This window comes from Diuraphis noxia, unplaced genomic scaffold, assembly GCF_037042655.1.
Source record: "Diuraphis noxia isolate RWA-SAM2 unplaced genomic scaffold, SU_Dnox_SAM2 contig0005, whole genome shotgun sequence".
Lineage (NCBI taxonomy): Eukaryota > Metazoa > Arthropoda > Insecta > Hemiptera > Aphididae > Diuraphis > Diuraphis noxia.
The window spans coordinates 43,649,353-43,677,333 of NW_028301715.1; the positions used below are offsets into that span (position 1 = coordinate 43,649,353).

The 27,981-nt window shown below is 29.6% G+C and overlaps 2 protein-coding genes across 8 annotated transcripts; both read right to left on the reverse strand.

Moving 5' to 3' along the window:
• Positions 1–3,424: 3,424 nt before the first annotated feature.
• mino (glycerol-3-phosphate acyltransferase mino) lies at positions 3,425–27,944 on the reverse strand. 6 transcript variants are annotated; one of them, XM_089229735.1, is made up of 14 exons: positions 27,802–27,944; positions 10,892–11,201; positions 8,967–9,128; positions 8,702–8,874; positions 8,403–8,636; positions 8,129–8,307; positions 7,827–8,062; positions 7,041–7,173; positions 5,441–5,625; positions 5,235–5,382; positions 4,905–5,119; positions 4,722–4,826; positions 4,422–4,614; positions 3,425–4,318 (listed from the first exon to the last, which is right to left on the reverse strand). In XM_089229735.1, the coding sequence occupies exons 2-14, from the start codon at positions 11,189–11,191 to the stop codon at positions 4,131–4,133; spliced, it is 2,451 nt and encodes an 816-aa protein (XP_089085861.1). In that variant the 5' UTR covers positions 11,192–11,201; positions 27,802–27,944; the 3' UTR covers positions 3,425–4,130. The 6 variants fall into 6 exon arrangements, with proteins under 6 accessions (XP_089085861.1, XP_015367747.1, XP_015367748.1 ...); XM_015512261.2 differs by lacking the exon at positions 27,802–27,944 and adding an exon at positions 22,038–22,166; XM_015512262.2 differs by lacking the exon at positions 27,802–27,944 and adding an exon at positions 20,108–20,320.
• Mcm3 (minichromosome maintenance 3) lies at positions 22,398–27,943 on the reverse strand. 2 transcript variants are annotated; one of them, XM_015512266.2, is made up of 3 exons: positions 27,802–27,943; positions 25,443–25,512; positions 22,398–25,375 (listed from the first exon to the last, which is right to left on the reverse strand). In XM_015512266.2, the coding sequence occupies exon 3, from the start codon at positions 25,365–25,367 to the stop codon at positions 22,956–22,958; it is 2,412 nt and encodes an 803-aa protein (XP_015367752.1). In that variant the 5' UTR covers positions 25,368–25,375; positions 25,443–25,512; positions 27,802–27,943; the 3' UTR covers positions 22,398–22,955. The 2 variants fall into 2 exon arrangements, with proteins under 2 accessions (XP_015367752.1, XP_015367751.1); XM_015512265.2 differs by lacking the exon at positions 25,443–25,512 and having other exon boundaries at positions 27,802–27,941.
• Positions 27,945–27,981: the final 37 nt, after the last annotated feature.

Consider the following 27,981-nt stretch of genomic DNA (forward strand, 5'->3'; position numbering starts at 1 on the left):
ATATTCAAAATTCAATTTTTAACAGTTCCATAGAATATAAATCTTGAACATAGTTATTGCTTATTGCGAAATTATTATTTTTAGTATAATATATTAATATTATGTAAATACTTGCATATTGTATCATGCAGATAAATACGTAAGTACTTATGTGTATAGTATTCACTTAAGTAAATAAATCAACAATGTGTATATAAGTGGTCTCAAAAGTTAAACACAAAGTATTTATATTATTTTATTATAACGATAAACGATAAAAAAAATTAAATGCTAAGGTACCAGTAACCTAATAAAGATTAGTATACATATTTCTAAATGTAAAGTACTCTTCAGTACCTAACACAAAAACTATGCATAGGTACTTACTTAAATTTAAATAATCCACGGCACTAAATTGTTATGAATAAGCACTTCACTTTTTACATTTATAATCTAATCAAATGTTGAAATAATTTTTTTTCTGATTAGAGGAATCCCTAAATCCCTTTAAAATAAAAATTTAAAGACTTATATGAATCAATAATTATAAATTTACCGTAAGTACCTATATCCTTGGAAATTTCACACTCACAGAAATCGACATAGGTTTTTGATTCCACTCACTGCTGTAACGTCAAGTCGTCAACTAATCATTCTCAATGTTTGTACAACATTTTATAATTCATTTGATTTCATAATATAAAATCGAAATGAACAAATTACATGTGTAGGTACATGACGTGTGCATGACGAAATCATGGTCCACCATTATCAGTAGGTAGTGTAAATAATGTCAATAAGACCACACAACCACTCAATACTTAAGATAGGTACCATCGGTCACTGGCAGACATTTCGCGTCAGAGGTCCAGCCAAATGTGTGTGTGTCAAAACTTCGGGAGTTTTCCGCTTTTCAACAAATTATTTTCCACGAACTTTAAAAGTATTTTTACTTACTGCAGGTGTCACATATTAGGTACGCATTCAAATCCGTCCCTTCAAATAATGCAAATAACCAACCTGCGAATTCAATTTCCAACCCCCGAGTTAATATATATGACGTACCTACTTACGGGTGTGATGTCCGTCAACTGTTACTTCATATGCTAGCCGTTTTTGGCAGTTAGCGTCAACCAAGAGCGTCATTCTGTCAACATCTAAGGGAGGAGGCGGTGGCAGTAATAAATCAATTGATGAATAAAAAAAATATATAAAAACCAAAATAAAATAAATTAGATTTAGACAAATACCTAAATAATTTTCAATATCATTCAATAATATGAACTCACTCATACGTCACACGCCACGCATAGTAAGTATACCAAAGTTGGGAGTACGTAACAGTGGTATTTGTTGTCTCCGTCTTAACAGTGCGTAATATACCAAATTTACGCTCAGCGGAACACTTGTAGCTTCGTTAGTTTAAAAATTACAGTGAATCGACCTATTATGAAACTTGATGGTAAGAACATTATTCGTGTTTGTACGTTGGTTTTTTACGATAATTCAATTTTTAAGTGAGTTATGAGCATTTTTTACCTACATTATATGCTGATATGTGCGTGCGTAGGTAGTAAATGATCATTAGTGTTAGTGACACTACCGACTAGATTAAGAGGACGCTACACCCGCATACGTTGTCTCCGTCTTACAAGTGCGTAACATAGCAAATTTTATGCTCAGCAGATCACGTTTAGCTCCGTTAGTTTAAAATTTAGAGTAAATTGACCTCTTACAAAAATTAAAGGTAACATTATTATCGAGGGCATGACGTAGGCTTTTTATTATATTTTAATTTTAAAGTGAGTTATGTGTATTTTAAAATTTAAAATTGTTTGTATATCTTAAAATACACATAACTCACTTTAAAATTAAAATATAATAAAAAGCCTACGTCATGCCCTCGATAATAATGTTACCTTTAATTTTTGTAAGAAGTCAATTTACTCTAAATTTTAAACTAACGGAGCTAAACGTGATCTGCTGAGCATAAAATTTGCTATGTTACGCACTTGTAAGACGGAGACAACGTAACGTATGCGGGTGTAGCGTCCTCTTAAGAAGCGGTGCGAGCAAAGGTTCTGAGAAAATATTATATTATTTTGTAATACGGGTGATGATAATATCATAATTACACATACGTTGCTGTATAATGTTGCTATTAAGGATTTTGTTTTTATAGATCTTTATAATATTATGAAACATCGGATTCTATTGTCATTACTTCATTAGTTAGTAAGGAATTATTTATTCAACTATTAATTTGTTGGTAAATAAAATAAAACTATATTCATTAATCAAATTGTAAATATTAAAAAGCGGGAAAGTGGATGTCACTCTGCTCTACAGTAGGACAGTAGATTACAAGTGGGTTACTGTAATGAACTAATGGATGGAATTAAATTTGAATCCAATGATATTGCATCATTATATACGAAAAACAATTCTGAGCGGTGACGGTTTATCTGCCAAGTATAGCAAATGCGTATACAAACATTCAGTGAAAACTTCAAGTATCTGTGGTCATTTGTTTTAGAGTTACACCAAAATAAGAAAATCGCTAAATGACAAATCTAGTGAAAATCTAATGTAAAAATTTAAATTTCAAACGCTTATAAAAACTTAATTTGACTTTCTGGTGGATTTTTTTTTGTCAAAAAGGTTGACAAACTTTTAAGAAATCTTGTATTAAATTTTCAAATCGAGATTTTAAAAGAAAATTTTTTATAAATTTCTATTTTCTAGCTTAAAATAATTTGTGAATTTTCGTGATTTGTAAAAATTCAAACTTAGAATGCTTATAAAAAAAATTGTGACTGTACTTATTTTATTTTTTATAATACATGCCCTTTGTGTTTTTTTCTTCGGGATAATCTAATTATTTGCTTTTTAATTTTAAAAATATTGTTAAAATCAAATAGGTACACTGTTTATAATCTTTGTTAGATATAAAAAACAATAAGCAATGTACATTAACGTTTGTTATTATGTATTAACATTTTAGTATTACATATTATCTTCAAAATATCTAAAGTTTAAGAGTTTAATTTCAAAAATTTTAAATTTATTTTCAAGTCATGATGAATGTGATATATGTATATTAAAAAATTACATCAGATTTCTAGAATTGTCGGTACATTGGCATAACTACCTATCTCACCATTAATAATTGTACTAAATTTGATCGCCAAACAATTAAAAAAAATAAACTAATTAGTAGCTATTACTAACTTTATAATTGTAATTTTTTATACATCATGGTTAGGTTATGAAACAAATATTAGTATAAACTAGCTATTTATTGAACCAATCAATAAAAATATGCAAATACATAAAAGTATTGGCCATATTTATAAATCATCTTCAAAAGAATACAACAATCAAAATTTAACTCACTTATCGAGCATTAAAATATCTATCTGGATAAAAAAAAATAACACGGACATAACTGGTTGTAGATAGAAATTTTATTCTGGTCAATAGTGTATGAAAAGGTAAAAATTTATATCACAGCATAAAAACCAGTCAGAGCAAAATGTCATGTTTTAGCAAAAAGAAAACATTTCACATTGCTCATATTAAGTATTATACTAGGTATAATTCCATGGTTAATAAATAATCAATTTCAAATAGTCATACAATTTAAAAACATAATTTAAAGAAAAAATTGAATGTTAATGTACAAAATAAGGTTTCTGTTCATAGATAATGTTTTGATGGAGAACATTGATTATTGCATAAAGTTTAGTTTTTTATACAATTTTAAATACGATCACAATACTTTAAGAATTTAATGTCCCAACTTTAAAAGTTATAACGTCAAAAATAACAAATATTTACACATAAATTATCTTAAATTTAATATTTAAAGATAAACAAAACGTATATCAAAAATTTATTTTGAATATCATGGTTTGAGCGTGTTTTTAAAAATTATTTATAATTTAATGTATTTTTAAAAATTAAACAAATGTAATTCAAATCATAAATATTGTGTGCCTTTTAATGTATTTTAATAAATACTTAACAATGTAAATATTAACTACATAATTTTTATGAAAAATCCATAAACCAGTTAATACAATTTATTGTAATTAAATTGTACAATTCAGTTTTAAATTATGTTAACAAACACACAATACTTTACAGTTTTAATTCATTTGTTTAACAAATCCCTCGATATATTCTGACATGACCTGCATACTTGGATTTAACTCACTGGGTTGATTATTAATGATATTCAATGTCTTGATATTGTCTTTTGTTGTGATTTGTAGACAGTTGAACTTTTCAAACGCCAAAAATGAGTGTTTGATGGTATCCACAGATATACTTTCACCTAAAAATTTTTCATATACATAAGTTAAACAATGGGAAACAAAAGGAGTATGCTTATTTATGTGATATAACGAGGTTAACTAAATTTTACAAACAAAATTTACCATAAGATAATATTCCCTCTTCCAAATTCTCATGCATTTGATTCAAAATTATTTGTACGTGGTCACGTTCTATCACTGAATTTTCTGATAAAGCAAGAAAACTTCCAGCACTTTCAGCCATGCATTCTAAGTATGGCATCATAACTGATCGATAAAACTTTAATTGATTTAAACTGCTTGCATTAGTGTTAATCTAAAAATTAAAACAATTTTACATACTAAAGCCATAATTAATATAGGGGTTATGATAAGAAAAATCATGTTATACGAAATAGTAAAAAAAATAAAAAAAATACTTACACGGTATTTAACATCAATTTCAACATATGTCCGTTGATACTCATCATCGGAATCACTATCTAACAATTTTGCAATATTTTGGCTATGCCTCTCTTCTTCAAGCATCTATAAAATAAAATGAATACTTATATATAATACATAAATTATACTACAACAACAAATAAATAATAATTTCTGAAATACCATATCCATCAAAATAATTTCTTCTTCCTCAAAATGTCTAATCACTTTATCCACAATATTATCCAAATTATCACAAGGTTTAATAAAAACAAAATCAAATTGCAATAAATTGATAAGAAATAATACATCTTCAACTAAGTCATTTCTTGAGATTTTCGTTTCTGTAATACCACTGTTCCAAATGTCCAAACTGACTAATTTACATATTGTAAGAGCTGTAAAAAAAAATAGTTATGATTAACCCACAGTAAAATTATAAATAAATATTAAAAAACAATCTTAAAATATTACATTAATACAATAAATTATATTATATTATTTAATACTTACCTACTAATGATTGATGCATAAAATGGGAAATAAGATTATTTGCGTAATATGACAGTTCTATTAAGACTGGTACATCAAGAATTGGTTTAACAATACGGCCAGAGTCAGTATTTTCATACACAACTAATTTTGGCCCTAAGAGATCAAGCTGAAACAATAACAATTTTGTAAAATACTTAATTTTATAGTTTTCATCTAATTCTTACAGCGTGTTTGATAACATCTATGGACCTTCCACTGAAACCAATATCTCTATCTGATTGAGAAAGCTTATCACGCATCATCGATAAATCCTTGGACAATTGTTCTAAAGTAGTACCATTTCTATGCTTATTCAAAAGTAAAAAACACACAGCATGTGTTGACATTATAGGACTTGATTTCCAACAATCTATAAAATCCAAATATATTTAACATGAAAAAAAAAGGATGATATTTAAATTATTTTCATTATCATATATATTATATATATATGATATATATATATATTATATGACTATAAAATTACATTAATACATAAATGATAAATTATTTCTGGAAATTCCAAGGTGCTGTAGCAGCCCCACTCTTATTCAATCTATACATCTCCGATCAACCTACAACCAACCATACGATCACAGCTGACTTTGCCAATGAAAAACTCAGTACCCAAAACAGCCTCCAACCTCGTTCAAGTCCACTTAAATCTACTCCAAACCTGGTACAAAGATTGGGGAATCAAGATAAACGAATCAAAATCCGCCCACTGCACTTTCACTTTAAAACCAAGGAACTACCCTACCATAACCATCAACAACCTACCCATCCCACCCACACAAAATGTCCGATATCTCGGCCTCTATCTGGACCATCAACTGACCTGGGTCCACCACATCCATACCAAACATATCACACTGAATAGTCGACCTCGTCAATTACGCCTCCTCCTTACATCCAAGCACATAAACCTGAGCAACAAAATACTTCTATATAAACTACTACTAAAACCCATATGGTCATATGGTATACAACTTTGGGGTTCTGCCAAACCATCAAATATCAAAAAAAATTCAAAGATTTCAATCTAAATGCCTTCGGCAAATTACCAAAGCCTTCTTTTGCGTCTCGAACGACATACTCCATAACAACCTCTCTATTCTAACAGTAAAACACATAGTCAAAACGCTGCATAAAACATTCCACTCAAACCTTTCTAACCACCGCAATCCATTATCTCCAACTTATCTACTCTCAGCATCTCAGGTTACCCTAATAGACGTTTAAGACGAAAATGGTGTCGGGATCTCCTGACTCAATAAAACCCATTCACAACTTCAAGAAGTCCCATCGCTGGATGGACTCTTCGCTCAAGTCATCAGTCCCTCTTATTTTATTTTTTATTTTATTTTATTTTATTCTTATGATATTTCTATCCTTACAGCACTTATACTTATTGTAAAATATTATATTTACAGATTTTATAATAAAAAATATTATATACAAAAAAATATTTTCTGGAACTTATAAACTACAAAAATTCTCCATTAGTGTATTTTTAGGCTTAAAAACTATATTATTTATTTCAAATTATGATTCAACTGAATTTAATTAAGGTTCAAGAAATAATAAATATCACAAGCTAAAATTCTAATAAAAAGATCTGGTTGAAAAAATAAAATTGCAAATTGATTTAGTTAACACAAAAGCACATTAGTACAACAAAATATTGGAAAAACAATCAAAAATAAAATATAACTTGCATTAGATTTTTAAATGCAGTCTAATTTTTATCATTAAAATGTTTTTAATTTAAAAAAATGATATTACCATAAACTATATGTTTTGCCATTCTGTCAACTGTATTTTTATAGCGAACAGTAGCAGACATCATTTCCATACCATTCTTATTTAAAGATTCGTTTTCTAATTGTGTCAATTTATCAATTGATTCGTACAAATCCTATAACATAATATAAAAACAATATGTTATTAAGATAAAACTATAAAATACGAAAATGAGAATAAATATAATACGTTTATATTAAAATCACTTATAACGAATATTAAGAAGCTTAATTTGTTTTAATAGATTTTTGGCGAAATTTTAACAACAAATATTGAAGAAAAATAACAAATAACAATTATACTGTTAATAATTATTTAACAAAATTATTGTTTAATTTTTAAGTTTATAATTTTAAAAATTAAGTAAAATAAATAGAGACTACAGCATGATTTTTTTCGAAATGCATTTTTGTAATGTAAGAATTTTCTAGTTTATAACATTATAAAACAACAAAATATGTAATGAATACATATTATAAGGCACACAACAATACAAGAAATTTAATTGAATCAAAATGTTTTTATTTGTAATAACTAACCTTAAATTCAATATGCATTTTTTTGCTGTCATGCAAAAAGTGATATCAAGTGAAAATTATAATAATTGTTTTTTAATTTAAATTTTATATAGAATTTTAATTTTTTTTTTTTCACTCTATCACTTTTTGCATGAGTGCATCAATATATTTTGTTATGACTATTTTGATTATAATTGATTTTATATTTAATATCAATAATATATTTAATTAATATAATTTATTAACATACTCGTAATCTATAAGGTTTATTAAAATCCACCCTCATTATTCCATAGTGTGAACAAATAGCTTTAATAAATGTCGAAATTGCGGCGTAAAAAGTTTCCTTCTTTTTTGGTTGGCCAAGTTGTTCTCTGACAAAATTACCTTCCAATATTCGATCATAGTTCATAGACACGGGTACAATCCACGCATCTTCAATAACTTTTTCATGGTAAGCTTCCACTATGATACTCAATAAACCAGCTATTTTTGGAAATAATTATACACGACTTAAGCAACACCTAAATATTTTATTTTACTTTTACATACCTTTAGGAACGCAACACTTTCCACTTCGAGTTCTGGCACCTTCTAAAAAGAATTCTATATGATGTCCACTTTTCATACTGTTTTTAATATAGCTACTCAAAACTGACCAGTAGAGTTGATCTTTTTTTGTATCTACTTGTCTTTTGATGTAAAATGCTCCCAAGAAACTCAACAATTTACTGAAATCAAAATAAAACTAATTAGCATTTCATTATTACATTTAAAAAAAATATATATATATATATAGAATAATTGTCAAAGAAAGACCATATACCTAATAAAGAAAACCCTGAGGTTCTCTCCAGCAGCTACCAGAGGTGGTTTGATGTTATTTACTGTCAATACCAATCCCAAAAGTATATAGTCCATGTGACTCTTGTGTAACGGTAAATAAATAACGGGTAAGCCACTCTGTTCGGCTTCCCTGACCCTGTCAATTTGAAGGGGCTGCACCACAAGGCTGGTGGCCAGTAACGATATCATACGGTATGTGAACCAACCGATTACCCTACAAAACACAATCAATAACGATGAACATGCATTGCAGTAGAACGGAAAACAAATAAAATGTACTTGTAAACCCAATTTTTAACGTTTGCACTTATGACTGTTAGTATGCGTCTTGTGTTTGCTTGCTGTGTTCTCATCTCCTCGTCGAAACGACTATCTCCAACCACCGCATCACCAGAACACGCATCACGTGCAGCTGCAGCAATTGCTTTCTCCACAGCTTCATCTTCCAAAACCTTTACAAATTATAAATCAATAAATTAATAACCACACGCATATAGACAATATAGTATATACATAAGTACTGTACTATGTCATGTGTACCTACTTCATCGTATATATATTTGTACTCTTGGCGTTTGAGCTGATAGAAAAACTTTAAATCGTCGATGAAACAACCAAACATCGACTTTCGAGTGGCACTGATGTTGTATATGTCCAATAAGTTCTTTAAATTTGACACGGCTTTTGAATTATTAAACGAAATGTTCTAGAAAATAAAAATCACAAGTTATAAGACAAACTGCAACGATTTATTTCAATGCAAGTATGAATTAGGTAATATACCTATCAACGTAAATTGTGGCATCACAATAGTGGTGCCGAGTTTATAAATAATAATAGGAATAATTTTAAATAGGTACCCTCTGAAAACTTATAAAAGGTTTTGATAATTCATTTAATTGTTAAACTTCACTTAAAATGACCTCAAAACATTTAAGGTAGAAGGACCAGTTACAATCGATCATTATCTGGGTTGATATACCAATAATAAATTGCACTAAAAAATAGCCGTTAGTAAGTAATATTTCCCTACTTAAAATATCTAAAAATAATATTTACTATATTCAGTACAACTTTCAGTTAGGTACATGATGAATATAATAAAAATATAAAATTAAGAATTCCTTCGTCATAGATATAAATATATAATACAAATAAATTATAATTAAACAATATTATAATATATAAACACAATTTAAGTAGATAGGTGTCTAATAGTGTTTTCATTTTGTAGCCAATTAACATAGATGTGCGCAGACCTCTTTTTCAGGGTATGCAAAAGGCTGCCACTGGCGTGTCCTGAAAGTTATTTTAAGCCTGTAAAACTCTGATAATTTATAAATCTACACAATACGCAAATATTGAAAAGTCTTACTGTTCAATTAAAAAAATGTTGTAACAAACACCATGACAACATACAAAAAGTATGTATTTTGCAAATATACTTGGTAATTAATTGTTAATAATTGGATGTTACAATTTGCTAATAGCACCTAGCCATAGGCATTTTTATACGTCAGACGGTAGTTAGCATAGCAATCACCTTATGATTTTTTTGTTCGTGAATGAAACGTTGTCACATGTCGTTAGTCTGATATCATTTCTCTCATTTTTAATCATTTGTTATCAATTATCATTATAGGTAAATATTTTAATATACTTAAGGACTAATTATTTTTCTTGCGCAAAAAAGGTTTTTTTCTAGTATCGATTTTCACCGCTCAAAAAGCTTCAAGGTATGTAACTGCAATGCTGCATACCCTGCATACCCCCTGCTCGCGCCTGTGCCAATTAATACTATCCCAAACTATTGTACTCGGACAGATTAGGCAGACGGAACACGGAAATATTAATAAGTAGTAACGAAAATGAAAACTTGGTTTCGTCTATATAAGTATTAAAATGAAATATTTAAAATATGACTCTAATGACATTAAAATAAAAGTTGCGGGTTTTGTTATAGAATGTATTTTTTTCTTCAAAAACAACAAATATCTAACCACTCAATAACCGACTGCAGTAATTAATTGATCGATTATATGTAATAATAGTTTTCTATTTTCAATTATATGAATACACATAGCTCGATCTAATGTAGGTATACTTACATAATTTACAAGACAAATAAAATATGTTTTGACAGAATTGGATAAAAATAATACTTTTTTCCTGCCTGGAGGTAAAACTAAAAGGTAAGCGAAATTATTGGTTAACAAGCTGACCCTAAAATTCAAATTTTGTTTCAGACGCAACTACATCAATAATATTATAGTGCAATACTATCCTCAAGGATCGGTGGTTTTTGATGGTGCTTAATTTTTTAGAACTTAAATGCAATAAGGAATTCGTTGAAATATTTTGCTCGAGATTTGTTGTGGAATTACATCAACATGATGTAAGAAAAAAAGTAAACGTCAAAGACTAAAGAGCACCAGAAGATATCACATAATATGACGTAATATTACTCACGGGTATGCAGACCGAACAACACTGTCCCGAGGACACGCGCAGTCTGCTCTGTCTCATGATTTCCCATCTTTGATTTTTTGCCTGACACAGGTGTTTGGCGTCGAACGTGAACGCCCTGCGGACCTTTGGACGGTATCGCTGCAAGAGGAACTGATTCTGAGCGTCTTCAGCGGCGACGGCTGTGTTATTGTTCACCGGTACTATGTACACCTCGCGCCTGAGGTCGTCCTGCGGCCCATTTTCCGATCTGGTGTACTTGTTGTAGAGGTTTTGAAAACTGGTCGACAGTGCTTCCACCATCTCTTCAGATCTTGTGGGGAAAACAGAAAACGAAATATTATGTAAACAACGATAAACAGCAACGATAAGCCTGGGAAGGTACACGAAAAACAATCGTTGGACCTTTGCCAGAACGACACGGCGACGGCGGCAGCAGCGATGTTCACGACGTCGACACGCTGTCACGAATGCGCGACCGCTGTCGCCGGCCGCCGCCGTCGACGGATAGTGAAAATCTAAAAGTAGTGTTTGAAAATATTGCCACCGCGCGGTTATGTGGTGGTGTGCACGTTGTGCGCGTACACGTTACGAGTACGTTACTCGTGTATAACAGGTACATTCTATGGTTCAATGAACTGCAGGCACGCGCGAACGGCTAATAATTGTTTCGTTTTACGATATCGAAATCATACAGTTTCCTTTTAAGCATGGGAAAACCGATAAAACGAGTGGCGCAGATAGGGGAGGGGGCTTAAGAGGTATTAGCAACGCCAATTTTAAAATTAGCACAAAACCTGACTAAAATGAGAAAATGTATAGTTTAAGCACCCGTAGTTTTTTTTTATTGAAATTGCACCTATGACAACACCACCGTTATATTAGATTTATTTGATATTTGTACGGCACACGGTCTACAGCTCTGATATAAATCACGCATATTATGGGGGCCAAAGAGGAGATTGCGGGAAACCATGATTTTCCGCCTCTATAGTTTTCATCAATATAATATGATAATATTATGATATGTCATGCCGCGCAGTGCAGTGACACGGAAAGTCATTAGATGCGTTTTGTTCCAACGAAAACAAGTTTGGTCTATATAGGGGAAATGAAGCAACGGTAATAAACAAATCTGTTTTCAGATTTGAATAATACGTCATAGGAACATAAATCTACGAATTTTATTCTGGGTGATATTTTTAATTTCAAAAATTGATGAGCGAACGACAAGTATTTTTTTTTTTTTTTTTGCAGTATCGAAATAATATTATACACAGTTCCCTTTAACGCATAAATATATTATTATACTGAGTATTGGTATTATGAGATATATAAAATGTATTTGATATTTGCACGGCACACGATCTACATACATAGTTATATAGTAATATATAATACATTTTGAATAATGTGGTGGGGATTTGGAAGAGGAGGAGTAGAAAACTGTGATTTCCCGTCTTTGTTTGTCAGCTATAATATGATAATATTATGATGTGTCACACCGCACATGCAGCGACACGGGAAATAAATATAAGCGTTTTCGTCCTAACGTTACGGCTGCACGTTTGATCTAGTAAGGCAAAAATAATAAAAATTCTAAAAAAGATTTGAATAATAGTATTAATTATAAATATTTGAATTCAATAGTAGTTTTACAAGTAATTAAAATCAACGATAATAGGTATATCCAGGCACTATTTTTATGTGCACCACGACACACAATGTGCACCATCACGAATGCACAAGTGTGCGCACTATACGATCTACAAAACAAAAATGTAATAATTTGCCAACTACTGAACTACTAGGAAATATGAGTATTATAGAGTGATCATTACACAATATATTTGGATTCAGAACGTAGTTTAAACACATTTATTATAATTATAATTTATAATTAATAATGTAGACCTGGAATATCTGTTTTACATAATATTATCATATACTTATCACCTATATTATAATAAAATATCATTATTTTTTATTAAAAAAGTCTTTGGATTTTAAATTCTGAACTAAATTCTTTTTTTATGGTTACCAAAGTATTATAAATTTATTATAAATAAAAGTTTTGTACATCACAATATAAAATTCGTCGTAATAGTGTCGATAGTGATAACGTTAAATGTTAATGTTAAAAAAATGCGAAAATTAATAAAATAAATATTATACAGTTAATGTATTTACATATTATGTCAACGCCTCAACAGTGTATCATGCTATATATCTGGACATTTAGGTACAACTATTATTATTTAAATGGTTAACATTAACTAGATGCTCTTTCAATTTGCTATTAAGACATAATATTAATATACCTTCACAGTTCACAATACTATATAATGGGAAATAAATGATATTGAGAATAAAAGCGATACAAAAATGTAACGCAAAAACATTTAAACAATATTTTGGCTATACGATTTTTCAGACACAAGATTAAAATAATGATAATGATAAAATACACTTCTCGACTTTAAAACTCACTTTAAAATATCGTACCCACTATGCGTATAATAATATAATACACAGAAAAGAAAAATCAGCTAAATTTAATAACCGTTCGTTACCTCAAAACAAAAAAACCTATTATATTCGTCCTTCTTCAGAAACTATACGGCATTACAAAAAAATAAAAAAATAGCCACAAACACATATTACATGCAATCACAAACTAAAACGACGACACAATTAGAATATTATTATATTACTCAGTAGGCGATCGAATTATACATTGTTAATCATAATATAATATTTTGTTACAAAAAAATACTCAAATATTAAATTGCGCTCTAACAGACGACGTTATCATCATAACGCCCAGGTCATACGATGTCCACGTCGCGATTGCTGCTGCGATTTGGCGGTCCATAAAAACGCTTTAATATAATATATATATATATCACTTATTTAGATGCTCCGCTGCAGTTTAAATGATCGACTCGCGAAGGCTATATTAATCAGCCTTCGTGATGCCGATGTATAATATGATTTAAAGATAGCATTTAGGTTATTGATTACCTGCCGACGCCGACGAAACTATCGCAGTCTGTCCTAGGCACGAAACGAGTAACCCGCGAAACCGGTGAAAGTTATAACTATGAAGTAATATAAAATAATATGAACACAAAGCGAAAATAACGGTATACGAAGATTAAAATTTTAAAATTAAAAAAAACTTTTCGATGGCCCCACACTGACCATTATACAGGTATAGTTGACAGTATACTGTATACACTGCGATTTTGATAATATGTATAACAATAAATCCGACGTTCCGACTCGATATCCCACCCGAGAACCGATATTGTAAAAAACACCGGTTTTTAAGTATACTTTCAACAATTGTTAAAATTAAAAATCATCATTTACATTGCTTTCTAATATTTAACCGGAATTCGTCACGGAGTAAATATATATATATTTTTTTAAGAATAAATTTAGAGATTAATCATAGACCGCCATATACAAAAACAGTAATGCATTATGTTGCGTATTACAAGAGTCCTAAACAAATTTAATTAATATAATGATACATAATATGTGCAAAATGAATAATGCATTATATTTTATATGCATACATAATTGTTATAATTTACAACTTACGAGACCGCGACCCTAGAGCTGCAGCGTATATAATATTTTAATAGGCTTCACGTTTTATTTAATTTAGTTTATAGAAACGATTATATATAACGTAATTCATAACGTCATATCAATCATTATATTTATACGTGTTTACTACTGCGACGTGTGTGTAGTGTGTATACAATAAATTTAATCTCAATGAATTTTAATAAAAGTAATATATTATAATATTATGGTATAATAATAACCATGACCGTTGACTATTAAGTATTGGACAAAATAATAAACTGCTACTATATACTATGAATATAATATATTATATTTACATAATATTTGTGCATAAAATAAAAAAAAGATTGTTTTATGGCACAAAACGTCTGATCGAGCACTTTATTTATGAATACCAAAGTCGTTGAAAATATAATTATGACAATTCATCAAACATAATAGGTATATAACTCAAATTCATTTAAAAGTAAATAAACTAAGAGTTTGATATGATTTTTATTTTTATTTTTCATAGGTCATAGATTACGTCAGGATACCGTTTTTTTTTAAATATAATCGATTTAATATTAGAAACGAAAAAAAAACATTTAATTGTACACGATCTAAGGATCTATATCATTTGTATAATTTAATTATAGTTACACAGTTAATTAATTTGTAGACGATATTTTAATTAAAACATCAAAACATCGCAGCGATTTCTAAACTGTGCAACGTGAGCTCATTACGAAGATAAAAATGTATTATTTACAACAAACGTACCTATTATAATTTAAATTTGAACTTAAAAAATAATATTTCGTGTTTACTAGTATATTAATAAAAAGAATGCTTATTTTATACTATGAACTAAATATTTGACAGTTAAAATATAAAAATTGTAATCGGATGTTTTGATTGAACTATTTTTTACATTTACCAAGATCGAAGACTTGTTTAGAATGAGCTCAAACTAGTTATCAATGAGAACTAGTCCTAAATTGAATTAATGAAGCAATTCTCATTCAAATTTGTACCTGCTTTAATATAGACTTATGAGTTATGTTATAACAAGTAATTAAATACCCAATTACTAAAGGATAAAGTTGGCACACAAAAATTGAACCGCAGCAAAAAATAGGGTTTAGTACCGATAAAAATATGCAATTTCAAAATTTCAATAATAATAAATAACTAATACAACATGACGTATACAAAATGTATTCTAATTATTTTTGTTTATTAAGTTAAAATAAAAAAAACAATATTTTTAACTATATACCAGTATACCACTATTAAAACAGTAATGTTGAGTCAATTATTGACAGTTCTAAGACTAATAAAATGGGAAGGGAAATATTGGTTGTAAATAACTGGCATATATTTTAATGTGAAAAATACGGGGGACGCAATTTAAACATACACTAAAACAACTTGGGACAGTCACCCGCCTCCTATACTCCATACTCTTATATACTGACTTAATAGTATTTTGCCCTTTTTCGTCAAAATTCTCGAAATACTAATTCTAAAACGAATCTTTCCATTTTTCCATCATAATGTAAGCCTATAATTTTGTTTTCAAATTAAAAAACACAAGTGCCGTTTGCAGACTCAACGCTTTCTTGGTTCACTGAACTTCTGCCATCGTTTTATTCCCAACGAGGCCGAACTAAAAGCCCCGCCGTACGACATAGCAGCCGAGAGCAGGACGAACAGGACGGTCCATTATTGTGAACAGCGACTGCGCGAGCGCCAGTTTCGACGACTGTCGGCGAGCGCTCGCCAATACAGCACCTGAGCGCGGGCGCCGCGCTACGCCTCAGCACCGATGCCGCCGTGGCAAATATCACCGTGGGAGCCGTCCTCGAACAGAACGTCAGCGGTCAGTGGGAGCCGTCGGGCTTTTTTGGAGATTGACACATGTTACGATTTGTCGTATAGCGGACTTGCCGTACGATGGATTTTATGCTGATTCAAACTTCATCTCATCATAGGTACTACACGAACAGTACCATACACGTCACGATAATCGTTTATGAGATCGTATATCCAACAGAGTTGTTCAATCTGTCGTACATTAATTGTATCGCGTATGGGCCGCTGTACACGGTCAAGCCCTCGACGGTCACCGTGCTACACTTCGTCTCATCAAATCGCGGTACTGCTCATGGTTCGAGAAATCACGCGATGGACCCGAGCCTGCGAACCGTGCCAACGAACCAAAGTACACACACACGACGTCCAGCAACACACCAAGCGACGCTTCGGTCACATTCGCCTTGACTTGATTTGGTCGCTACCATCGTCCAGCGGATACAATAGTCGTGCTACTCTTATAACAACGAACTGGATACCACGATTACAAGAAATCACTTTTGGTCACCTTTTCGTCATCATTCAGAACATTCGAACAACGCCGTAGCAGGCCATAACGGGATGGTAGAACGTTTTCACCGCACATGTTCCTGCAAGCACGAATCGTCGCAGTGGTCACTGGTCAGCCAACAGCCAACCTACCTACCGTACTGCTCGCGTTGCGCATAACAGTCAAAGCGGGCGTCGAACCATCTTCAGTCGAGTTGATGTAATAGGCACCACCCTCAGACTCTCGGGCGAGTAGTTTCACCCCGACCGCCCGAGATGGAAGCTGCGAGACTCAAAGAGACAGTTTTGTCACATACCATTTTAACTTTAGGCATAATTTATCTGATACAAGAAGTGATAAATGATATACACTCAAATTATAATATATGTTCTATGTTATTAATTTTCAATATAATGCACATTTTGATTTTTTACTCTAATATTATTAACAAATCAGTTAGTTAAATAAAATCAAAAAAAAATGTTAGCTACATATTTTATTATTTTATCATTATTAATTGCATATAAATCCAAGCTCTGGGAATAAGTAACCATGTATAAACACTCTTAACGAGTAGGTACTCAATAATTGCAATATAAGTAAAATCCATATTAGTGTTGAATACCATGACACACGATACCCAATATGTCAACGAAAGAGAAAGTAATGATCGGTTTACGCCAAACGACCAAGGCCGAATCTCTTCTAATTTAATAATCTATAACTTTAAGTTCGCATTTATATACACGCACAAATTTATTCAAGTATTCTAAATGATTAATTTGCAACAGCAGTGGCACATTTTAGTTTAAGTGTTAAAGCCAGGAGAGGACGTAAAAAAATAAGTTAAAATGTTTAAGAATCCATCATAGACGAAACATACGAAATGATTCAGTATGATAGAACACAATTTTCAAAATTATATCAAATGTTTTTGGAATAATTTTGAGTCATAACCCATCTATTTTATTGAAAAAAAAAAAATAGATTTTTGCTTTTTTATATATAAACTATTATACTATTCCCGTTTTTAAGCTTTTATTTTTTTGAATGACAGCATATAATATTCTTAACTTCATATTTCAGAACAGACTATTTTAATGAATACATGCATATAAAAATCGAATTTCAAACGAGTTGTTAATTAGTTATAAGTTATATATTTAACTTACTAAATACTAATAAACATCATAAAATACATAATTATATTGTCTATTATACAATAAAATAAAATTATAATTTTTGTTTAATCTAAAAGTATAACTAGATTAAACAAATCATAATTACTCAAGCTGTAAATACATTTTTTTTTATATCTAACAAAACTAAATCAACATAAAATTAATTATACCAGATAAGAATGAAAATTATGTTTTAATTTGTGTTAGGTTTTGAAAAACATTTCTCTTATATAATTGAAAAACATGTATTAATTGTTTGGAAAGTGTATCTAAAAATACGCTATTTTAAATTTTAGTATTATTTCAATCTAACTTCGGACCGCTATTACTTTCTCCTCAACTCAAATTAAAAAATGTTAATATACATTGCAAATAATAATAAACACCCATTCGTATTTATTTATTTTATATTTACATTATGTTAGGTATAATAATAGTACTATTGGTTCATAAAATAAATAACTATCAATTTATTTAATACAAAAAATATTATTTGTTTAAAAATTTAAGCAGTAAGTATACATTTGCTACTCTTATCTTTATTTTATTAGTTTCCAATTGTATTGTAATCATCCGCACAATTACAATAATAGTTTTGAATAATATTAGAACAATTTAATATTTTAATTGTATATTACAAAACTTAATTACATTAGTACGAACCTACTTTACTGTTTTAATATTATATCCTATATGTATACAAAGAAATACACTTCATCTTGATTCCAAACCACGACGACTTAAGACGATTAACATACATTTTTTGAAATCAAATTTCGATCGCTTTTAGTTATCTGCAGTTACGTAATATATAATATACAGGTTTTTCTGAATTACAAAGTAAAAACAGTAGACTGAACCTTCGTAAACCCTAATGTGCAAGTGAAACGGCATTAACACAGTTTTGAAATTATTTTAAAGAAATTTGATTCCTCTTAAATATTGGATATTCCTACCTACTAACTTTTTATAAAATTTAAACTTGGTAACAATATTTATAACTCACGCTTATCCAAATATTACACGGCCAAATTTAATTAATGTTAAACTTGAAAAAAAAACGAACACCGAACAAAAAATGACAAGCAATATACATTTGTTTTTAATACAAATGAAATTTAATACTCATAACTATTCTGTTTGAACAACAATTGTAATGCGTCAATCTAAAGATACAATACAGTCAGAGTTAAGTTACAATGTCATAGAGGAAATGCAAATCATAAAAACACATGTAACAGTAGGTCGGTAAGTACGAAACAGTTGTAAATTTGATACGCATAGGTGTAAACTTGAATTTTAATGTGGTAAAAATGAATTCATCAGATAAATTATAACAATAATATATAGGTAGTCGACTTTTGCTTAACGTTAAACCTCACGTTAATCATTAATAATATAATATAAAAAGCTACAATGCTAGAACGCATTAAGTTCCGAGTACCAGATCAAAAATAACAACAAAATCAGCTGAAATATGGGAGTTAGCCGAATTAGATACTATAGTACTATAGACCACTAGCTATTATAGTATTATATTAATATAGGTACCTAATGATAATTAGATAATTCAAATGCAATTACAAACAATACAGAAAATAAAATAATGCGTTTAAAACAATTCTAGATTGAAACTATTATAGAGAGCTAAAATGATATATGTTTCACAAACCTACATGCACATGCTAATTATAAAATAATTGTATTAAATTAATAGAATAGATAGTTTAATAAAAACAATTGTCAATAATTATAATAACTTTAACAAAATTAAATTTTCGATTCCTACAAAATGTATTTATTATTTATTTTATATAAATAATAAAGCGACTGAATATAAATATTTAAAATCTAAACCGGATGTTTTTTAAAACCTGGAAAGCCACACACTCATCTATAGACCATAATAATCTAATATGTTACATATTATATGTACTTACTGCTGTACCTAATAAAATAAATTTTTTGTCGTTTTTTAAAACATTATTATATTTGGGAGGTATTGGCTTTAGGGATTTTTTTCTGTAATTTAAATCCTAGCCCTACTGCAGAAAGTACTTAGACACGAGTATTGGTATAAAGTGCACTTACTTGGGTAAATCCATACGCGGGCAATTCATAAATTACTATGCTGCTGCAGCACCTAAGTATTTTTTTTTTCGAGTGACCGGTAGTCAGATTTTCATTCGATAATAATAATAATATTTAGTTAAATACCTAAACTTAGGAAAAAACTTGCGAAGATGCCTGTTATATTCGAATCGAAAGCGGAATTACTATAAGACGTTTAAATGTAGGTGACGCGCCACACAACCGAGCGCTGTCGATGAATTACGATATACTATAAGAACCGATGTAACTGATAACTGATAAGAATCGTCTGATATTCTGGCATTCTACGAGAAACTGCTACCGTTGACCACCGCGAGAATAATAAAATACCGCCAGTATAAAGAAACCAACGCGGTCCAAGTCAAACCCGAAATAGAATGAAATATAAAATAAAAAATGCATACGGCGTAACACTGCAGTTCGTATTCGAAATAAATCATCGTCGCCAATATCGCGAAGTGCATATCACGCGATTCGCCGCTGCGGTTATTATATGTTTTAAATATATAATAAATATAATATTTATATCCGTTACATAATCCCATTTTTATAATTTAATATAAACAATATACATAACGAACGTGTATTTTCATTTTATGCCTAAACGGCTAAACATTAATATTATTATTATTTTTTGTTTTGTAAAGAGAATCCGCGGCAACATAGGCCATTGGGTGTGGGGTAGTACGGTAGGGGTTATTTTTTTGTATATTTGTTTGTAGGTTTTTAAGTGGGTAGGGTTGTAACACGTGTTTGTGTATGTGTGGCAAGAATATGTTTCTAAAAATCCCGGGTGGTCACCCATCCGGGAGCTAGCAACTGCGGCCGGTACGTACGCTCAGTGCGTTTCCGCAGATTGAGCGTACGACCGCGCCTCACCAAGCCACATTAATATTATATTTATACATCCTACGTAAAATATTTTTTTAACCGACAGTTTTCTATGGATAAAAGTAAAATCGTTGAATAGTGAATATTATAATACCGACGGCGTTGACATCTGCACGCTGTAGTTATTATTTATTTTAGTATACACATATTATTTTAATGTAAATACAAACGACTCGCCGAACTTATTAGTCATTACTCATTACTATTGGATACATCCGGAAAAATAACAAATAAATATTACCTATGCGGGCTATAGAGTAATTTTTTTTTACAACATGTAAGTTAATACAAAACATTTTCAGAAAACTACATATAATTGTATAATTTTTATACATTTTAATTATTTTTTTGGGTGACAACAACTGACAATAAACATCTGTTTTTAATTTCTTATTCCAAAGCAGAGTACTTTTTGGAGAACTTTGATTCATAGATACCAAATTTTAGATATATGATATATGAGTTATTACTTATAACTTACTCTATACTTGACTTTAAAATTCATAATTAAGTATTTAAAGATTTAATGAGTAACCCAACATTTTTTGGGGTACCACTGTGACACTCGACTACAGTGGTTCGAAACGTCTACTAAAAACATGAATTCGTTCACATTCAGTCCAGGAACTCGTTCACTCTCACGTTTTTTCAAATGAACTCGTTCATAAGGTCGTTCATCTAATTTTTTGTTTATAAATAGTTTACCAACAATTTGTATGAAAACCCAAAAACATATAGGTCTCAACCAGAAAATAAAAACAATTTAGAGTTTAGAACATATTCATTTTCTAAATATAAACATCGTTCACGTTCAATTTAAAAAAAAACGAGCGACGATCGCGTATCGTTCACTAACTATGAACGTGAACGTGTGAACGTACGTTAATGAACGACGTTCTTTCCAAACACTGCTCCACTATATTCATTAGCTACTCGTCTTAAGTCCGATTTTGTATCTTTGCTACACAATAATAATTTATGCCCCTTCAAAAATAAATAAAATATATTGTCTACTTACATAAACAGTGAAATAAACCAAGTAAAACCAATTGCCATGGTTAACTCCTCAAACTACATAACTACCTAGAGTGAAAAATACAGTTGCAAACCGAATACATGTTAACAATGCCTACAGTAAGTTTTATGTTTTTGTGTAACATATTTTCAAACTCACATACTCAAAAAAAAAAAAGAATTACAACTTAGAACGTGCCTTGAAATAATGAAAACATAAGTCACGTAATGTATTATTCAATACAAATTAAGCATACATAATGTCTAAATAAACAGTAGAAAATACCAACATAGAAATCAAACAAGATATTGGATATCAGATATCAATGTATAAGTAGGTAATTAAAAATAAATCAGTACAAAATACAAAAGATTTCAAAAATTTATTTTAATGCTGAATTTTTCAATTACTAATAAAAAAAAAAAATAGAAAATATAATGTTGCCTCATGTATTATAAACTGATATTACAAATTTTTAATAATAGATTTAAGGATAAATTAGTTATATACAAATTATTTTTGCTCCTTTTTAAATTTTTTGGACAGAATTCACATTTCAACAAATTGAAAAAATGCCCACAATTATTTTAATCTGTTGTACTTCTGTATTAATTTTTATCTATATACAATATACATTTATGTCTAGTATAATAATTTGTAATAATTAAACTTATGAATATGATTACTCACTAAATGTAAAATAAACATAAGTATTTTTATTTTTTTACAACTTGAACAAAAAAAATTTTAAAAATAATTTCTCAAATTTATAAAAAAATCAAAATAATTTAAATTTTGTAAATTAATTGTTAACTTATAAATAGTAATTAATAATTCTTTTATTATGTCTTGTATAAATTGAAAGTAGATGCTGTATGTAATTATAATTATTTTGGAAAACACTCAATAAAGACTTACATTCTATATTAAGAATATAATCCCATCAGAAAACATTATGAAGTTAGCATCCATCATTTTGTAAATAGCAGCATAAGCTTCATTTTCAGTAAAAGTATTTGCCACATGTTCATCATTTATCATAGTGAGCATTCGTTTAAAACCCAATGATTGTGATCTATGTTTTTGAAAAACTTTACTCAATGTTGACTTAAATATTTTATACCTATCTGGAGTGATCGATGTTTGTGATATTGCAGGTGGACCTTCTCTCAGTGTTCCTGAATTATCTGTATCTACTTCCATAACTTCTGGTTCCTCAGCATCCATCTCTTCCTCTTCCCCGTCTTCAAATGAGTAAGGATCGTCATCATTTTTTTTTGATTTTCTTTTTGGAGGTTTATTTTGTGAATCTTGTTCATCTTCAGATTCTTCATCACTGATTTGCCGTTTTCTTTTAGATTTCTCTAATACTTTTTTAAAGTAAGCAAATTGAACAAGTTCAATTGCTGCTAGAGCATCTTGTTTTTCAACATTTTTGGACAAACGAGCTTTAGCGTGAGCAGTAGAGAGACGAATTAATGTTTCTAATGTTCTGACAGTAACAGGCTGAGTCCTCGCAGCATCAGATTCAACAGCTTCTTGAGAGCGAAGTCTAGAATATTCTTCGGATATTACATTAGATGCCTCTTCGGTCAGTACAGGCTTAACACACTTAGCAATATGTATATACTTTTTCATGAATTGACTACTTAAAGTTTGTTCTGATTTATTATTGTGCGGTCCATGAAGCAATGGTTCATATTTTTCAAACATACGAGTTTTAGATGGGTCATTCTCATCAATTTCTAAATTTCTCGTGCTTAAAATATCTACACCTGAACCCATTGGTAATGCTTCACCGTCTTGTTCTTTAGGATCTCTATATCTGTGAATGCGAACAACATGCTCAGATATCAAACGATCATTTTCACTATCAGGTACATCTAACATTACAAACAATAAATCAAACCGAGATAGTAATGAATCTTGCAGACCTATGTTTTCCATTGGAGTTTTATATTGATCATATCTACCATATACAGGGTTAGCGGCAGCTAGAACAGAGCACCTGGCATTAAGCCTTGCATGTATACCAGCTTTTGAAATAGATACTCTACCTTGCTCCATAACTTCATGTATAGCTGTTCTATCCATATCAGACATTTTATCGAATTCATCTATACACACAACACCTCTGTCAGCAAGTACCATAGCTCCAGCTTCTAATCGCCGATCACCAGTTTCTTGATCTGTAGTAACAGCAGCCGTCAAACCAACTCCTGAACTTCCTCTACCTGTAGTAGCAACAGCTCTTGGAGCAGCACATAATACATATCTCAGTAATTGTGATTTAGCAACACTTGGATCACCAATTAATAACAAATTTATATCTCCACGAAGACGTGTTCCGTTAGGTAAAATTTTTTCAATTCCACCCAACAATAGGCAAAGAATTGCTTTTTTAATAAAAGTATGGCCATGAATAGAAGGTGCTAATGACCGAGCCAATAAATTGAATATATCACCCTTCCTTCTGGACAATTTTCTACAGTTGAAAACATCATCCCTACTAACAGAATAGGTTGCATCTTTACTTAACTGTGATATATTGTTAGCAATGACAATAGTTCTGAAATTTCCAGTTGTATAACCTCCTTGTTTAGCAGGAAGACAGCGATAACTACCAACCACTTGCACTCGGTCGCCTGGCTTACAACAATCAACTAAATCATTATCACAGATAATATCAACAAACCGCGGCAATTGTCCAGCTGGTGCTTTTTCGGGCATTTCTTGAATTGTTATTGTCTGATGATCCTTATACACAGAAAGACCATATTCAGTTTCTAAAGGATTACCATCATCATCTTTTGTTGGATATACAGAACTAGATGGAAAAGCAGATGTTGAAGTCATATCTGTGTAACGGCGCTCTATTGTTTTTTTAGTAACCGGACAAAAATGTACACTTCTTACGATTTTTGGACGAACCAGAGAACATTTAGTAACAATTCCTTCTAAACACACTAAGTTGCCTAAAAATTTACTATTCATAGTTCTAGGTGTGACATGACGACTTCCAAAACTACCTTCAAATGCAACAAAAAACTCGTCATATTTATTGGCATAAGTAGAATCAATGTTTGCGACATATTCTTTAAGTGCACGCTCCAAAGCAAATTGTTCTTCAAACGTATTTGTTAATAATTCCTGGGTTCTATTAGGATTCTTTTTACGTAAATCATTGATGTCTATCAGTAATCTTTGACCGTTTTCATCGATCATTAATTTCACCTTTTTGTGGTACACATTTTGATTTTCTTCATCATCTAGAAAACTCAGATATTCCTTTTGGATGTCTCGTAATCTTTGTTCAATATCTTCCTCCATCATTTTGAAAACTAAAAAATACATATAAAATAGGAAATAAGTCTTATTAATATTTATAATAGGTTTAAGAAGCCTTACATAATTTGTTATTGTAGTTATGTATCTTTATTGATCCAGTAGAAGAAGTTAAGTCAATTTGTTTTCAGCACTAAACAATAGCAATCTATATAAATTGTAAACTAACAGCACTAATAAATAAACTCTTGAGTAATATTGATACTTAATAGTTTAAGTACATTACCTAATATGTATATAAAATATATAAAACATATACTCATAATATTAAATCTACAATAGCACTTATATAACTAATAGATAAATATCAGCATAGTTACATAAAAACTGTATTATTTTTTTTTATAACTACATAGGCACAAATAGAAGAGTGCATTCCCAAAAATCCAAGCCATACCTTAAACCCAATTCTTAGTTTTTAGTTTTATGCTTGTTCAATTTCAAAAGTTGTGATTCTCAATTATTGTTCAAATTCAATATTTCTTTAATTGTTTTGAAATATAAGAATATCTTTGAAATGGTTAGCAATCTAATAATATTTACCACAGAACTTGATGCAATAAACTCAATTACAATGTAACACCAAAAAAGATCAATTAGTTATTATTGAAAAGAGTCCCAACACACATAACAGCTTTTAATAGCACTCTATATAGATAAAGATGTTATTGAGATATCAAAATCATAAATATTACGATAGACAAATGATAAATGGTTGCAACAAAATTTCTTGAGCTAATATTTTAAATTATCCATTTATAAAAAAATTTAACTGCTTAAAATGCAAAACAAAATTTTAAGTTTTCAATTTAATGATAATAATATGTATTTATTTTTTTATGTACAATGTATATTTGATTTAATAATAATTTTAAAAAATATTGTACTTGAAAAACCTAGGGAAAACTTCTCAAAAATTATACATTTCAAATCTAGGCTCTAATCACCATCAAGTTGAAACAGGCTTTAACATAATAAAGGATCAGTAATTCAAGTTAAAAATAAGTTTAACTATTATTAATTGTATAAAAAATTAAACTTATGAAGTACTTAAAAATATTGCATAGGTCACTAGTAAATGTATAAGGAAGAGTGGCTTATACCCAACTTATAGAGCTTAGCTCTCTGACTCAAGCCGCCATTGATTACTGTCATAATTCCAGTTAATTTTGGTCCCTAGGTACAAACACAGTTTTTTAAAGATACGTCAAATCAAAAATTGAAAAATAATTAGTATGTATGTTATGCAACAACTATTCACTCATTTATTTATTTTAAATATTCAATAAAATAGATATACAAAAATAGGAGAAATAGATTTGAAATAATACAGAATGGAACTTAAATTTACTATACATTTTTTTTTTTTGAATTGATGGTAATGTCTTTGTATTAGTATTTATATACTTGTAATGTAATACAGGAAAAAATTACCAAAAACAAAAATATTTATAAAAAAAAAATTAATAATACCTTATATACCTGTATAAAGTAAGTTACATAATGTCTAGATATTCCTCTGATTTTGTAAAAAACATTAAGTATTCCAAGCAATCCACCAAGCCAATAACACAATGCAATAGTAAGTATTAACATTGATTATGAATACTAGTATAATAAAAGATACTATTTAAATTCCAAGTTTTTTGACCAAGTGAAGATTATTTTTATAGTCAATAATTGAAATAAAAACTAAACATTCAGTGAAAATTACATGTATCAATGGTTTTTATTTAAACACGAAAAATTCAAGATTTTGCTAAGAAGTTAATATAAGATAACTTATAAGTAATGGCGTTTATAATATTTTTTAATTTCCCCAACAAATATTACTTCAAGTCTTAAGATCTTAACACATAGGATTAATGTTCTATAATTTTCAATTCAAAAATTACACTTCTTGCTGGTATGCTAATAAATAATAAAAATGATAATAAAGTTTACAAGTTACAGTCGTTAGGCAGTATAATTTAAATACATATATTATAACACTATGATATAGTAATTGGTAGTATGTAGTATTAAAGGTCACACAGAATCGATCTGTAGAAATGCATGTGGCAAAATCTCAATAAATATGACTATTAATTGTTGTTTTTACAGTCGGATTGCATATTACAAAAAGTAGTATTGTGAAATTAATAACTTTAAGACAAATGCTTATAATTTTTACAAAAGTGAAATTTAAATTTATTTTAATCTGACTAATTTTACAAGTTGAATATTATGATTTCATTGACTAATTTAAGGAACAAAAACCAGTTGGTCACCCCCTCTCATCCTCCCCATGACAAATGATGAACCTCATCAGGTATATTTTAATATAGGTAGATATTTACTATTTAAAAAATTATAATAAACATAATTTAAAACTAAACATATTACATTATTTGATAGATTAAAACAAAAAAATTATACTTACAATTTTATAACTTTTAACTTCCTGGACAACACGGAAAAACTGTAAAATGCGAAAATATGGAGTTTTGAACCGTTTACACTAAGTAATAAGTATTACCAAACAGGCGTAATGTCATACTCTCATACTTAATACTGAAACTGAATGTATTAACGGTAGAAGACTACTGGAGCCTGGAAGTAA

Coding starts and splice junctions, on each gene's coding strand:
- mino (XM_015512261.2), bottom strand. CDS start 22,075: ATGGCAATTGGTTTTACTTGGTTTATTTCACTGTTTAT. Junction 9,129..10,891: donor GTTGTTCGGTCTGCATACCC/GTGAGTAATATT, acceptor TTTATTTTCTAG/AACATTTCGTTTAATAATTC. Junction 5,120..5,234: donor TATGCATCAATCATTAGTAG/GTAAGTATTAAA, acceptor TTTTTTTTACAG/CTCTTACAATATGTAAATTA.
- Mcm3 (XM_015512266.2), bottom strand. CDS start 25,367: ATGATGGAGGAAGATATTGAACAAAGATTACGAGACATCCAAAAGGAA.